Below are 13382 nucleotides of genomic sequence, written 5' to 3'. Positions count from 1 at the left end.
GAGGGATCATTAGAGATTAAACAACTGTATGATCAAAAATGATAAAATATATATACCACCTCCAGTGGTCCTATAAATGCTCATGTGTTAAAGGCTTTGTTCCCAGCTTGTAGATTTAGCCCTTAAAAAGGTGACTGAATAGAGGGCAGAGGTGGTGCACACCTTTAGTGCCAGTACTTGTCAGGGGAGAGTAGCAAAGGCAGGTGGATCTCTGAGTTCAAGGCTAGCCTGGTGTACAGAGTGAGCTCCATGACAGCCAGGATTACGCAGAGACCCTGTCTCAGAAGGGAAAAAGGGGGGGGGGCGTGGTGACTGAATGAGGGCTTTTACTCCATTGGCGGGTTCATGGTTGATGACATTAGAGGAAATTGGTACTGGTTGGAGGAAGTTGGATACTAGAGACATTCTAGGACATTCCTCTGAAGAGTGTATCCCCCCTCTGGATCTCAGTTTTGCAGAATGACCAACTTTTGTATCCTTGTGCATGATTATGGGTAAGCTGATCCTTGTATCAGAATTTTCCTCACAGTGACCACTACTTGAAAGAATTTTAAAGGACAGATTTATTTGGGCTCTTGGTTTCAGAGATTCCAACCATGGCTGGCTGGCTCTGTTCCAAACTAGTGAGTCAGACAGTCCAGTAGAAAGGTGTGGCAGTGGAGATAAGTCATCAGTTACAGCATTCACAAAGCAGGGAGAAAGGGAGCTGGATCAAGACGTATCCTTTAAAGGCATACTCTCAGTGACTTAGCACCAGCTGAGCTGTCCTCTTTGGAACATAAGCCTGTAGAGGACACACATTCAAACTGTAACACTAATTTAAAGGGGCTAAGATAGAATTTAATATAGTATCTCTTTTGTACACATTTTTAGGCAAGAAGGTGAAGAATAAGTGAGTCTGTCATTACTGTGAGAACACAGATGGTACGGCCACTTTGGAAAACAGTTGGTAGAGTATGGTAGAATCTATGGTGGATTCTATAGACTCAGAATACCTGCTGTCTCCCACCAATCTCTCTTTGATACAGGCAAACCTACTGGCTCATGGCCTTTCGTTGGACTTTTGGTTATGACAGCCCATGGTTTCCTGTCATTCAAGGGACTGAGAAACAAGCATGACTGCTTATTTGCTCTTCCTCAGGGCCAAACTCTGCCTGGACGAGTCCTCTTTCTGCGTTACGTAGTGCAGACCCTGGAAGATGACTTCCAGCAGACCTTGAGGAAGCAGCGGCAGCACCTACAGCAATCCATCGCAAACACCGTTCTTTCATGTGACAAACAGCCTCACAACGTCAGGTAATAATCAGCTGTTAGAGCTCTAGTATGCCGAGAGTCGGGACTGTAGGTGTGTAACGAGTAAAGGCCAGTGTGGTCGTCAGTTCATCGCTGACAACTGTGTGGAAAAGACAGTTCAAGGAAAGAAGACTTATTTTAAGCTCACAGTTTTGGAGGTTTTCAGTCTGTCATGGCAGGAGCAGAGCTATTCAGCTCGTGGCAGCCAGGAAGCAAAGGAGTAAAGGAAGGGGCCAGCGCAGCGTGCAGACCCCAGTGATCACTTTTCCAGCTAGGGCCTCCCCTTCCAGTTTTGCCATCTCTCAACAGTCCACTTAGATCTGGATTCATCAATAGATCGGACTGCTAGAAAAGTGCTCTCCTGACACACTGATCTGCTGGGTGTTTTCAATCAGTCATTGATGATGAACCCAGAGACTACAAGAGAATGAGATTGTCCTCATTGCTAAATATTGGAAAAGGGATAAATACCAAAAACTGTGGAAATCAAAAGAACTAAACTATGTGGCTAAGTAGCGGGGATTACTCCCTTGTTCTGAAGATTATTTGTAAAGTAAAATTCTGAGAACTCACATGTCTGAAAAATCTCTTCTTTTTTCTCATGTATTGACTAATAAGTAGGCTAATTATTTTAGATATTTAGAAATAAATTTTGTGCAGAACTTTGAAGAAATTGTCTTCTAGCTGTCAGAAGTGTCTAGAAATCAGAAGCAGGGCTGGAGAGATGGCTCAGTGGTTAAAAACACTGGCTGCTCTTCTAAAGGACCTGGGTTCAATTCCTAGGTTGTGGGAATTGTGGCTGACAGTAGTAGGATCTGATGCTTTCTTCTGTCATGCAGGCATACATGCAAATAGAGCACTTATAACCATAAATAAATAAATCTTTAGAAATCAGAAGCAGTACTGGAGCTATGACTCAATGGTTAAGAGCATTGGCTAGTCTTCTAGAGGACCTAGGTTCGGTTCCCAATATACACATGGCAATTCCAAACCATAAGTAACTCAGTTCTAGAAGATAGGACACCACCTTCGAGTTTCCATGGGCACCAGGCATATACATGATACACAGACATACATATAGGTAAAATAAACATACACATAAGGTAAAAAATAAAGAGCTGTCTAAATTTCATCAGTAATAATTTATAGAAAAACAAAAACAAAAGAAAGGGGCTAGAGCCCAAACATCTGATTTGATAATTTTCTCTGATTTTGTGCATAACATCTGTTTTCCCCAAGTTAGTTGCCTTTGGCAGAGGAGTGGAATTGTTGTAGTAATAGGAGCGGCAGGGCTGCGTTCCCAACCCCCAGCCGCCTGCCCGGCTAGCTTATGCCCCGAAATAATTACACAGACACTGTATTCTTTTAAACACTGCTTTGGCCCATTCCTATCTAGCCTCTTCTAGGCTAACTCTCGCACCTGGACTAGCCCGTTTCTTATCATCTGTATAGCACCGGTCTTACCGGGAAGATTCTAGCCTAAGTCCATCCTGGGTCGGAGCTTCATAGCGTGCATCTTCCCTGGAACGGGGAGCATGACGTCTCTCTGAAGTGTCTGCTCCGGAGAGGAGAGCTGTCGTGTCTGAGCTCACTTCCTCTTCCTCCCGGCATTCTGTTCTGTTTACTCCACCTACCTATGTCCTAACCAATGAAATGGGCCAAAGCAGTTCCTTTTATTTTAACCAATGACCTTCCTCCATCAAATTGTTTTGGATATTTAGGTCTCTGATTCCTTGAAACATGGTCTCTATGTAGCCCTGACTGCCTGAAACTCACTGTGTAACCCAGGCTGCCTTCAAACTCATAAGATCATCCTGCCTCTGTCTCCCAAGGGCTGGGATTAAAGGTTTGTGTCCCACCCAAATCAGTATTTACAATTTTATTTTCTCTAGTATTACTGTGGTTTTAGGAGGGAAACAATTAAGTGTGTGTATTCAATACAATTTTTTTGTTTTGTTTTTTTGAGTTTTCAAGACAGGATTTTTCAGTGTAGTCTTGGCTGTCCTGGAACTTACTCTGTAGATCAGGCTGTCTTTGAACTCAAAGAGATCCTTCTGCCTCTGCGTCCCAAGTGCCGGGATTAAAGGTGTGTCCTACCACCACCCAGCTCAATACAACTTTTTTATATTGGTTATTTAAATAGTCAGTAATCATCAAAATAAATTTTAGGACTAGTTGGTGGTGGTGCACGCCTTTAAGCAAGTGGAAGGTAGAGGCAGGCAGATCTCCATGAGTTCAGGTACAGCCTGGTCTACAAAGAGTATTTCAGAACAGCTGGGGCTATACAGAGAAACCCTGTCTCGAAAAACAACAAAATATATCTTAACAATGTTTTGCCTTACTGATAGAGTCTAAGCCCTATATAGTGTCTGCACTGCACATCCTCCAGCCCTAGTTCTTACCTTCATAGATGGTACATGATAGTGGAGAGCTGGTGAAGACCTACCTGGCCATCTAGTCCTGATTTCTACCTAGTTAGGTAGTATTGTTGCTCAGAAAGTCATCTTTGCCCCAGAAGAGCTTTTCTGTAATTATAACTTACGTAGCCACTTTTGTCTGTCCAGTTGACTGGATTAGTAAAGCACACCTCAGTGGTGTGTGATGATATTTCCAGAGATGGTTAGATCTTGGGGTTCTGCCCTAATGAATGTGTCAGTTCCTTTATGAATTCACAATACACTGATAGTATTTAGAGGTGTTGGCCTACTTGGAGGAAATAGGTCACAGGGTGCAGCTGTCCTGGGCATTACAGCTCATACTGGCCACTTCCTACAGCCTCTTTTCTCTGATTTTTATCCACTAAGAAGTGAAGAACAGCCTCTGCTCCATGCTTCCCTCCCAGGGTGTTCTCCATGACTGCACAAGTCCAAGTGCCATTGACAGAACCCTCTAAAACTGTGAGCTGAACTAAATCCTTCCTCCCTTAAGGTATTTCTGTCAGGGATTTGCCACACTATGGTGAAATGTAACTAATACATAGCTTCTGGAAAAGTGTTGAGGGCTAGAGGGACAGCCTAGGGATAGAATACTTGGCTAACATGCATGCACAAGGACCTAGGCTCAGTCTCCAGTACCACAAAAGAAAAAAGAAAAATGTTTATATTTCAGCTTGCTTTTATAACCAGACTGCAGCTAAATGTGTGATTTTCATTAGACTTATTTAAATATTGAAAATAACCAGGCAATGGTGGTGCACACCGTTAATCCCAGCATTCTGGATGCAGGGGCAGGTGGATATTTGTGAATTTGAGGACAGCCAGAGCTATACAGAGAAACCCTGGATCGAAAAACAAAAAATAAAAAATTTAAAAAATAACCTAGAGGTCCTTGACTCTGTTTGGAGGAGTCTCCTGGTTTGGGAGCCCAGCGTAAGTATGCAGGTCTGGACACTGTAGGTAAAACAATAGTGCAAACCTTTCCTTTCTTACTTTTCTGTATTCCAGAGATGTCATCAAGTGGCTGGTCAAAACGGTGACTGAAAATGAATTAACACAACCCCCAGGTGGAACTCAGACCTCTTCAGGAACAGGAGTCTTGAAAGCTAGCAGTGGCCATCTGTCTCCCCAGCCTAACCTGACCAGGAACACCAACCAGCTGTAAGGAGCAAGCACAAAGTTGTCTTCCAGGGCTGCAAGGATTTGATATTTAAAGAATAGGACCAGTCTCAAAGATCAGCTTGCCCCAGATTACCAGCTCTTGTAACAGCCTAATTCTCATTAAAGACTTAGTCTAGACTTGGAATATAATTATGGTAGAATCCCTATGTCGTGTGCTCTAGGACCTGGATTCTACCAGCAGACAAGGAGGACTCCTCCTTACAGGCCCTCACTGCTAGCCTTCCAGTTAGTTCCCTTTCAGAGTGTCACTTCCCCTCTTTCCAGCTCCCTAACTGAAGTCCTGAGCCTACTTTGTCCGATATTCTGGGCAGCTGCCCCCTTTGGGGACACCCCCATCCCATGTCGCTGCTCAAAGGCTTACCTCGATTAGCCTTCCTGCCCTTTGAGTTCTAACTCTGACCCATCTCATACCCCCTGGCCAGATGCCCTGTTGTTTTCTCCAAACTCTAACAAATGGTCCTCATGTTGGTTAGCTGTGGACACAGACAACACAGTGACTTACAAATGCATCATTGCAGAGCCGGAACCTGCCCACCCTGTCCATTGTTTGTCCCTGGCTGCGGTTGTTTCTGAAAATAATGCCTTTCCATCAAATAAGATGTGTTTAAATCGCTGCTGTCGAACCAGACTTTCCCTTCTGAAGTGTTGCCCAGCTTTCCAGCTGTCTCTGCCTCTCTCCCATATTCATGTCTGATGGGAGAGAGGTTAAGGACCATCAGTGAACATTCTGAAACTTGTTTTAGTAAGAACTGCTGTGTTGTAAAGAAACTAGGAATAGCCAGGCGGTGGTGGCACACACCTTTAATCCCAGCACTCGGGAGGCAGGGGCGCGCAGATCTCTGGGAGTTCGAGGCCAGCCTGATCTACAAGAGCTAGTTCCAGAACAGGCACCAAAGCTACAGAGAAACCCTATCTCGAAAAACCAAAAAAAAAAAAAAAAAGAAAGAAACTAGGAATAGAAAAATTACGTGGTAGGGCTACAGAAATGAAGTGACTCAGCAGTTAAGAGCACTGGCTGTTCTTCCTGAGAACCCAGGTTCAATTTTTTTTTTTTTTTTGGTTTTTTCGAGACAGGGTTTCTCTGTGGTTTTGGAGCCAGTCCTGGAGCTAGCTCTTGTAGACCAGGCTGGTCTCGAACTCACAGAGATCCGCCTGCCTCTGCCTCCCAAGTGCTGGGATTAAAGGCGTGCGCCACCACCGCCCAGCTCCAGGTTCAATTTATTCCCAGCACCTACATGGTGGCTCACAACCATTTGTAACTTTAGTTGCATGGGATCTAGAGCCCTCTTGACCTTTGAGGACACCAGACATGCACGTAGTGCATAGTCATACTTACCCGAAAAATATTCAAACATAAAAGTAATTAAGTAGTTTACATTTTTAAAAAATTAAATGGCAGGGGCTGGAGAGATGGCTCAGTGGTTAAGAGCACTGCCTGCTCTTCCAAAGGTCCTGAGTTCAATTCCCAGCAACTATGTGGTGACTCACAACCATCTGGTGCCCTCTTCTGGCATGCAGGTGTACATGCAGACAGAATACTGAGAATACTGTATACATAATAAATAAATAAATCTTAAAAAAAATTAAATGGCAGATGCCTGTCTTCTCCTATAACAAAGAAATTAAAATAAAGTTAGTCATTTTGGACCTGTTTCTTCATTTACAAAACCAAGAAGTTAGTGTCTTTAAAGTTCTCTAGACCCTTGGGCTTGTGTGATTCTGGTTTTAATTTGGAAAGCATTTTGCTTATGTAGTTCACCCTCAAATTCTGAAAGGTTCACATATGATCTGGCAAAAGGATTCAAGTAGATGAATTGCTCAATGAGAGCAAGCTAATAATTTATTACTCTCCTTGGCCTGGGGGTTTTTGCTGACCCTCTAATAGTCTCTGTTCTTTTGTTGTGTTGTTGCTGTTTGCTTGTTTGTTTTGTTTTGTTTGCCACAGAATCTCACCATGTAACTCTGACTGGCCTGAAATTCACTATGTAGACCAGGTTGGCTTTGAACTCATAGAGGCCTGCCCACTTCTGCTTTCTGATTGCACCTCCACACCCAGCCGTCTGGTCTTGGTATACGTTGGTGGGGACCTCCAGTTTCAGAAAGCCTGTCACCAAGTCTTTCCGCTCACTTGTTTCTATCCTGTGCTCTGGATCCAGGATCGTGTGTCAGCTTCAGAGGATGTTGTCCATTGCTGTAGAGGTGGACAGGACTCCTACCTGCAGCTCCAATAAAATAGCTGAGATGATGTTTGGGTTTGTGCTGGACATCCCTGAGAGGAGTCAAAGGTGGGTCTGGTTTAATCAGTTTGTTTTGGTTTTGGTTGATTTCTCCATTAAAAAGAGAACTAAGAAGTAACTTTTTACTAGCTTTTTTATTTCTGCCTGCCAGAAACAGAATTTACAGAGAGAAAAATCACAAACTAATTGAAAAAGGAAGAAAGGAGTAGGGGGACTATTTATGTCTTTGAGATGAAAGGAGTAGGTTCCCAAACAATCGAAGTGCAGTCAAAGCAACTTCCTTGGGAAGAAGTAGACGCTATCAAGAGAATCTGAATGTCCCTACCATATTGATTTGATTGAATCAACACTAACACTAATTTTCTCAGAAGGGGTAAATTAGCCACCCACCCAAATTATACTAGCAGATGCATGAAGTACCTTTTACTTTTATTCATTATTAATTCTGGTATAATTTGCAGTTATTTTTATAACTATGCAGCTTTACATAGGTGGTATTCATGAGTCCTGACAAATGCCTGACCTGTCATTTTCCAGTGGCTTGTTGGTAGCACATAACAGTCAGTAATTGTCTTCGCCTATGATGTTCAATGTCGTCGTTTTTAGAAAGTAAAATGAGGTACCATTTCTTACATATCCAAATAGGGAAAAAAAATAATAGGATCAATAAATTCTCTATTAAAGAGGTTTTGAAAAGCCAGGCGGTGGTGGCACACACCTTTAATCCCAGCATTTTAGAGGCAGAGGCAGGCGGATCTCTTGAGTTAGAGGCCTGCCTGGTCTACAAAAAGACTTCCAGAACAGCTAGGACTGTTACACAGAGAAACCCCGTCTCAAAAAAGAAGGTTTCAAGAAAACAGGTGTTTATTAATTCCTGATGAGAATGCAAAAATGATGCAAACCTTAGAAATGTAGGAGTATTTGGCAGTGTCTGACAGAACCACGTGTGCATGCCAGAGTTTACCTTTTTTGCTTGTTTGTTTGTTTAGTTTGGTTTGGTTTAGTTTGGTTTTGGTTTCTCTGTGTATTCCTAGAGATCAGGCTCTCCTCGAACTCAGAGATCTGCTGGCCTTTGCCTCCTGAGTGCTGGGATAATAATGAAACATGTGCATGAGGATATTCACTACAATGATGTTTACAATTGTAAAATATTGGAAACAACCCAAACATCCATACAAGGGATTTGAATACTTATTATGATACCTGAACATGATGGAACATTATGTAGCTAAATATATAAGGAAACTTCTAGTAAATGAGAGTTGGGCCTGGTTGTTTGAAGCCTGTGATCTCAGCACTCAAGCCTGAGGCAAGAGAATCAACCTACCTACATTGTTTGTTGATTTTTAGGGAGTGGGATGAGGGCTTAAGACAGGGTTTCTGTGTGTAACAGCCCTGGCTGTCCTGTAACTAACTTTGTAGACCAGGCTGGCCTCGAACTCACAGAAATCCTCCTGACTCTGACTCAAGTGCTAGGTTTAAAACCATGCCAGGCTTGCTACATTGTTTTATTTATCTTAATTTTGTTTTATTTCACCATTTTTTAATACAGTTCCTAATTACTAAGTACTTTATGTCTTTTAAAGATATTCTGTTTCCCTTGAATATATCATCTCTGATGAAAAACTCAGAAACTTAAAGTCTGGGGTCCGTCTCAGTGGCAGACAGCATTCTGAAGCACAGGCCTCAAGCTCATGATCCTCCTGCCTCCTCCCTGGATGTGCACCAGGATACCTGCCTCTGTCTTTTTCAGATGTCAGGCTGTTCCCTCGTCCTGTAAGTTATTACTTCATCAACAAATCCATTTCTGTCTGCAGCCTGTGTTTTTGTAGACCTCCATTACATGTCGGAGCATCCAGGGCAAACCGTAGAGTCTTTGAGTGTACTTCTACCTAACTCCCTCTTCTCCATACAGGGAGATGTTCTTCACTACTATGGAAAGCCACCTTCTGCGCTGCAAGGTGTTAGAGATCATCTTTCTCCACAGCTGTGAGACGCCCACCCGCCTCCCCTTGTCTCTGGCCCAGGCCCTCTACTTTCTGAACAACTCAACATCGCTGCTCAAGTGTCAGGTACTTGCCTTTCTGCTTCAGCTCTTCGCCCAGAGCATCTTTCCTTCCTGCTGTTTGGCCATCATGGAAGAGCTTTGGAAACTATGCTGTAACTGGGACCTCTAACTGGGCAAGCATTCATTACCTGCTGCTTTTACTATCTCTGCAGTCAGATAAAACCCAGTGGCAGACATGGGATGAGCTGGTTGAGCATCTGCAGTTCCTGTTGTCCAGTTATCAGCATGTGCTGAGAGGTAAGGGGCACTTGCTCACAAGCAGGCCCTGTGAGAAGTCTCACAGTGGACATTATCAAAAAGGACAGCTTGTCAGATAATTCTCACTTGTTCACCTAAGTAATGCATTGTTCTAGGCCAGTGTGGTGACGCTGGCCTCTAATTCCAGCACCCAGGAAGCTGAGGCAGAAGGATGAAGAATTGAAGGCTACATAGTAAAAATGTGTCTCAAAAATAATAAAGAGCTAGTTCTGGGACAGGCACCAAAGCTACAGAGAAACCCTGTTTCGAAAAACCAAAATAATAATAATAATTATTATTATTATATAAGCTGGAAAGATGGCTTAATGATTACGAGCACTTGTTGCTCCTATAGAGGGCCCAGGTTTGATTCCCAGAACCCATGTGGTAACCCGATGCCCTCTTCTGTCCTCTAGGAACAGCACATATGTGGTCAACAGACAGAGATGCAAACAAAACACCCACACATAAAATAAAAATAAGCAATTTTTAAAACGTTTTAAAAACAGAAGCAAGAAGCCGGGTGGTGGTGACACACTCCTTTAATTCAGCACGCAGGAGGCAGAAGCGGATGGATCTCTGTGAACTAGAGGCCAGCCTGGTCTACAGAGTGAGTTGTCTAAGACAGCCAGGGCTACACAGTGAAACCCTATCTCAAAAAACCAATAATAGCCAGGCAGTGGCAGCACACACCTTTATGTGAGTTCAAGGCCAGCCTGGTCTACAAGAGCTAGTTCCAGGACAAGCTCCAAAGCTACAGGGAAACCCTGTCCCAAAATAATAATAATAATAATAACAAAATAAAAATTTAAAGCACTATTCCTTGTTTATAACTATAGAGAGCACAGCTGGATCACTGTGGTGATTAGGAAACGTCCTTACTTTTTTACAGCTGGTGGTAATACAGTGGTCCTCCCAGTGAGGAAGTTGTGTAGGTAAGCAAAAGCCATCATATCATGAGAACCCTGGCTTCTCAGAGCACATTTGTTGAGTCAGTTGTTCACAGATTAGCAACATTACAAACAGCTGTCAGTAAAGCACAAATACAGAGCATGTCTGCAACAAGATGTGAGTGGCCTTAAAGTGGATCGGGTTGTAGCTCAGGGTAAGAGCATTTGCTTTGAATGTGTGAGTCCCTGGGTTCGATCCCCAGTACTGCTGAGAGGGAATCTTAAAGTCTATGAAACAGTGCCGTTCAGAGTTGCTGGGAAAGTTAGACCGGGTAACATGCAGACTGCACATGTTAGCAAGGATCATAGTCGAATAACTTCATCAAGTGAGAATGATTTTATTAGGCAGGGATTAATTAATGAGAACCCTGGTAAAGCTGAAGAACTGGCAAGTTAATAAATAATTAGGAAGTTTGGGACTATAGCTCAGTTGGTTGAGTGCTTTCCAAGCATTCATGGAATCCTGGGTTCAGTCCTAGCACAGCCTCAACTAGCAGTCAGATGGAGGCAGAACCGGAAATTCAAGGTTTGGCTGCTTAGCAAGTTAAGGCCAGCCTGTGATATAGGAGACCTTGTCACTAAAATTGTTTAAATCAAAGTACTAAGTACATAGATTTTTTTTTCTTTCGGACTTTGTTTGGGGGGGGAGGGCGTGTTTTATTTTGTTTCGTTTTGAGACAGGGTTTCTCTGTGTAGCTTTGGAGCCTGTCCTGGAACTCGCTCTGTATATCAGGCTGGCCCCAAGCTCACAAAGATCCACCTGCCTCTGCCTCCCTAAGTGCTGGAATTAAAGGTATGCACCACCATTGCCCGGCTTTGTTTTTGTATTTCAACATGGTCTGGAACCTGTGTATCCCAGCTTGAACTGAATTTAGTTTTCCCGCCTCAGGCTCCTAGGCACTAGATTTGCAGGAATACACCACCACACCTGACAGAAAACAGTAACATCACAGGAGAAATGGGGCATTTCCCCTGGACACATTGGATGGAGAACACAGCCTCATGCTGTTCTTCCCACAGCCTGTGACCTTGTTCTGATCTCAAGGAAGGACCCCACAAACCCAGACTGATGGCTGCCCTGATCAAGGTTTCTATTGCTGGGATAGAACTCTATGACCAATAGCAACTTGGAGAGGCAAGGGCTCATTTCATTTACACCTATCACAGCCCAGCATCCAGGGGAACTGGGAAGCAGGAACTGGAGCAGAGGCCATGGAGGAGTGCTGCTGCTGCTGCTGCTGACTGACATGCTTCCCTACCTCAGCTTCCTGCCCGTGTTTCTCTTTGTAACAGCCCTGGCTGTCCTGAACTTGCTCTGTAGACCAGGCCGGCCTCGGGTTTACAGATCCACCTGCCTCTGCCTCCCAAGTGCTGGATTAAAGGTGTGCACCAACATACCCAGCTTGAGCTTGCTTTCTTACAACACCCAGGACCACCTCCAGGGATGGTATCACTCACACTGATCACTCAAGAAAATGCCCTACAGACCAATCTTACAGAAACATTTTCTCAATTCAGAGTCCCTCCTCCCCAATGATTCAAGTGTCAAATTGACTTGCTGGAACAGAGACCATTTTTAACGAATGACCTTTCCCTATCAAAAGTACTGTTCCCAACTAAAGAGCAGCTAAAGCATATGAATGTTAAATATAACGTTTGATCCCCAGCAAGATTCTGAATTAGAAAGAGGTGGTATTGGAGGGCTGAGGATCAGCAATAAAGCGCTGGCCTAGCACATGCAAGGCCATGGTTCAGTCCCAGGACTGGGCATTCTGAAGAGTGTATGTGTTGATAGCTTATTTTTGTTGATTACACCAGGTTACAATAGTAAATGTTCTCGATCTCAGGAAATACATGCTGCATTATTGATCACCCTGTCATTAGATTATTCTCAGAGTAATGAGGAAATTTTACTTGCCCATGCCTATGTTGAGGTTGACTTTAACTTGGTGATTGTTATGTAGAAAGTAAAGAGAACTCATAAACCTGCTCAGCCTGGAACCTAAAGTGCTGTGCAGGACATTTTAAAATACTAGCACTAAATTAAAGTCTCTGTCTCTAGCCCAGCCTGGTCCTTAACTCATGGCTATCCTCCTGCCGTGGCCTCCTAAGACCTGGATTATAGGGTGAGCTACACATGGGTGTTTAGGTTCACTTCTCTACAATGCTGGTGATACGTAATTTAGGATGGATTATTCTTTTATGAGAAAAAGTAGTAAATCTTCCATCACCATCGCCTTACTTTCAGCCTGCTTGTCTGCCTGGTTGGGGGCAGACAGGGTCTTTTCTGTTGCATACTCTTGTAACTACAGCGGTCTGGGGTTGTGGTGCTAGAGAGTAAACTGAAGAATCCTGCATGCTAGATAAGCACTTTCCACTTTACCCGTCCTTACAACTAGATGTGTCAAAGGGTGCACTGTCAGGCCACAGTACACAGTTGTATAGTGTGTACATGTTTTAGCACCCTCAGTGAAAGGCACACCCACATACATACACTAAGTAGTAAAAATTAATCCACATGAATTTCTCCCTAAGTGGTTATTATAGGTTTTAGTAGAGTTGTTTAAATCAAAGAAACTAAAATACTTTTGATTTTGATTGTATAAAGTTTCTTGGCAAGATTGCTTGATAGGTAAGACCATTTCCTGCTCTTCCAGAGAACTGCAGTTCAGTTCCCAGCACCCCGTCAGGCAGCTCATAGCTGTCTTGAAACACCAGTTCAATCTGATGTTCTCCTCTGGCCTCTGTGGGCAGCTGCACACACATGGCATACACACACAATAATATACCTTTTAGAAGCTCTTTTTTCTTTTTTCCTTTTTTGAGACAGGGTCTATTTAGTCATGACTGCCTTGCCCAGCAACATTTTTTTTTACATCAGTGTTGAGGCAAGAACACAAACCTTTAAGAACTGGAGTTCCCACGGTAACTCACATGACCTTTTGTCTCCTAGTAGCCAAGCACCAGGCCTTACTTACCA

The 13382-nt window shown here is 43.5% G+C and overlaps 1 protein-coding gene across 8 annotated transcripts in view; it reads left to right on the top strand.

The window, feature by feature from the left end:
* Simc1 (SUMO interacting motifs containing 1) overlaps nt 1-13382 on the top strand; it is a 36034-nt gene that overhangs the window by 21680 nt on the left and 972 nt on the right. For 7 of the 8 annotated variants that reach the window (XM_075969587.1, XM_075969593.1, XM_075969592.1 and 4 more), the window contains 5 exons: nt 1142-1296; nt 4737-4889; nt 7067-7195; nt 9063-9219; nt 9368-9452. In XM_075969587.1, coding sequence (XP_075825702.1) covers nt 1142-1296; nt 4737-4889; nt 7067-7195; nt 9063-9219; nt 9368-9452 — 679 coding nt within the window. The remainder of the gene's footprint in view (nt 1-1141; nt 1297-4736; nt 4890-7066; nt 7196-9062; nt 9220-9367; nt 9453-13382) is intronic. The other variant, XM_075969591.1, reaches the window with a different exon arrangement.

This window comes from Microtus pennsylvanicus, chromosome 4 (assembly GCF_037038515.1).
Source record: "Microtus pennsylvanicus isolate mMicPen1 chromosome 4, mMicPen1.hap1, whole genome shotgun sequence".
Taxonomy (NCBI): Eukaryota; Metazoa; Chordata; class Mammalia; order Rodentia; family Cricetidae; genus Microtus; species Microtus pennsylvanicus.
Note: the sequence above shows the minus strand (reverse complement) of the source record. Positions and strands in the feature narration are given on the sequence as shown.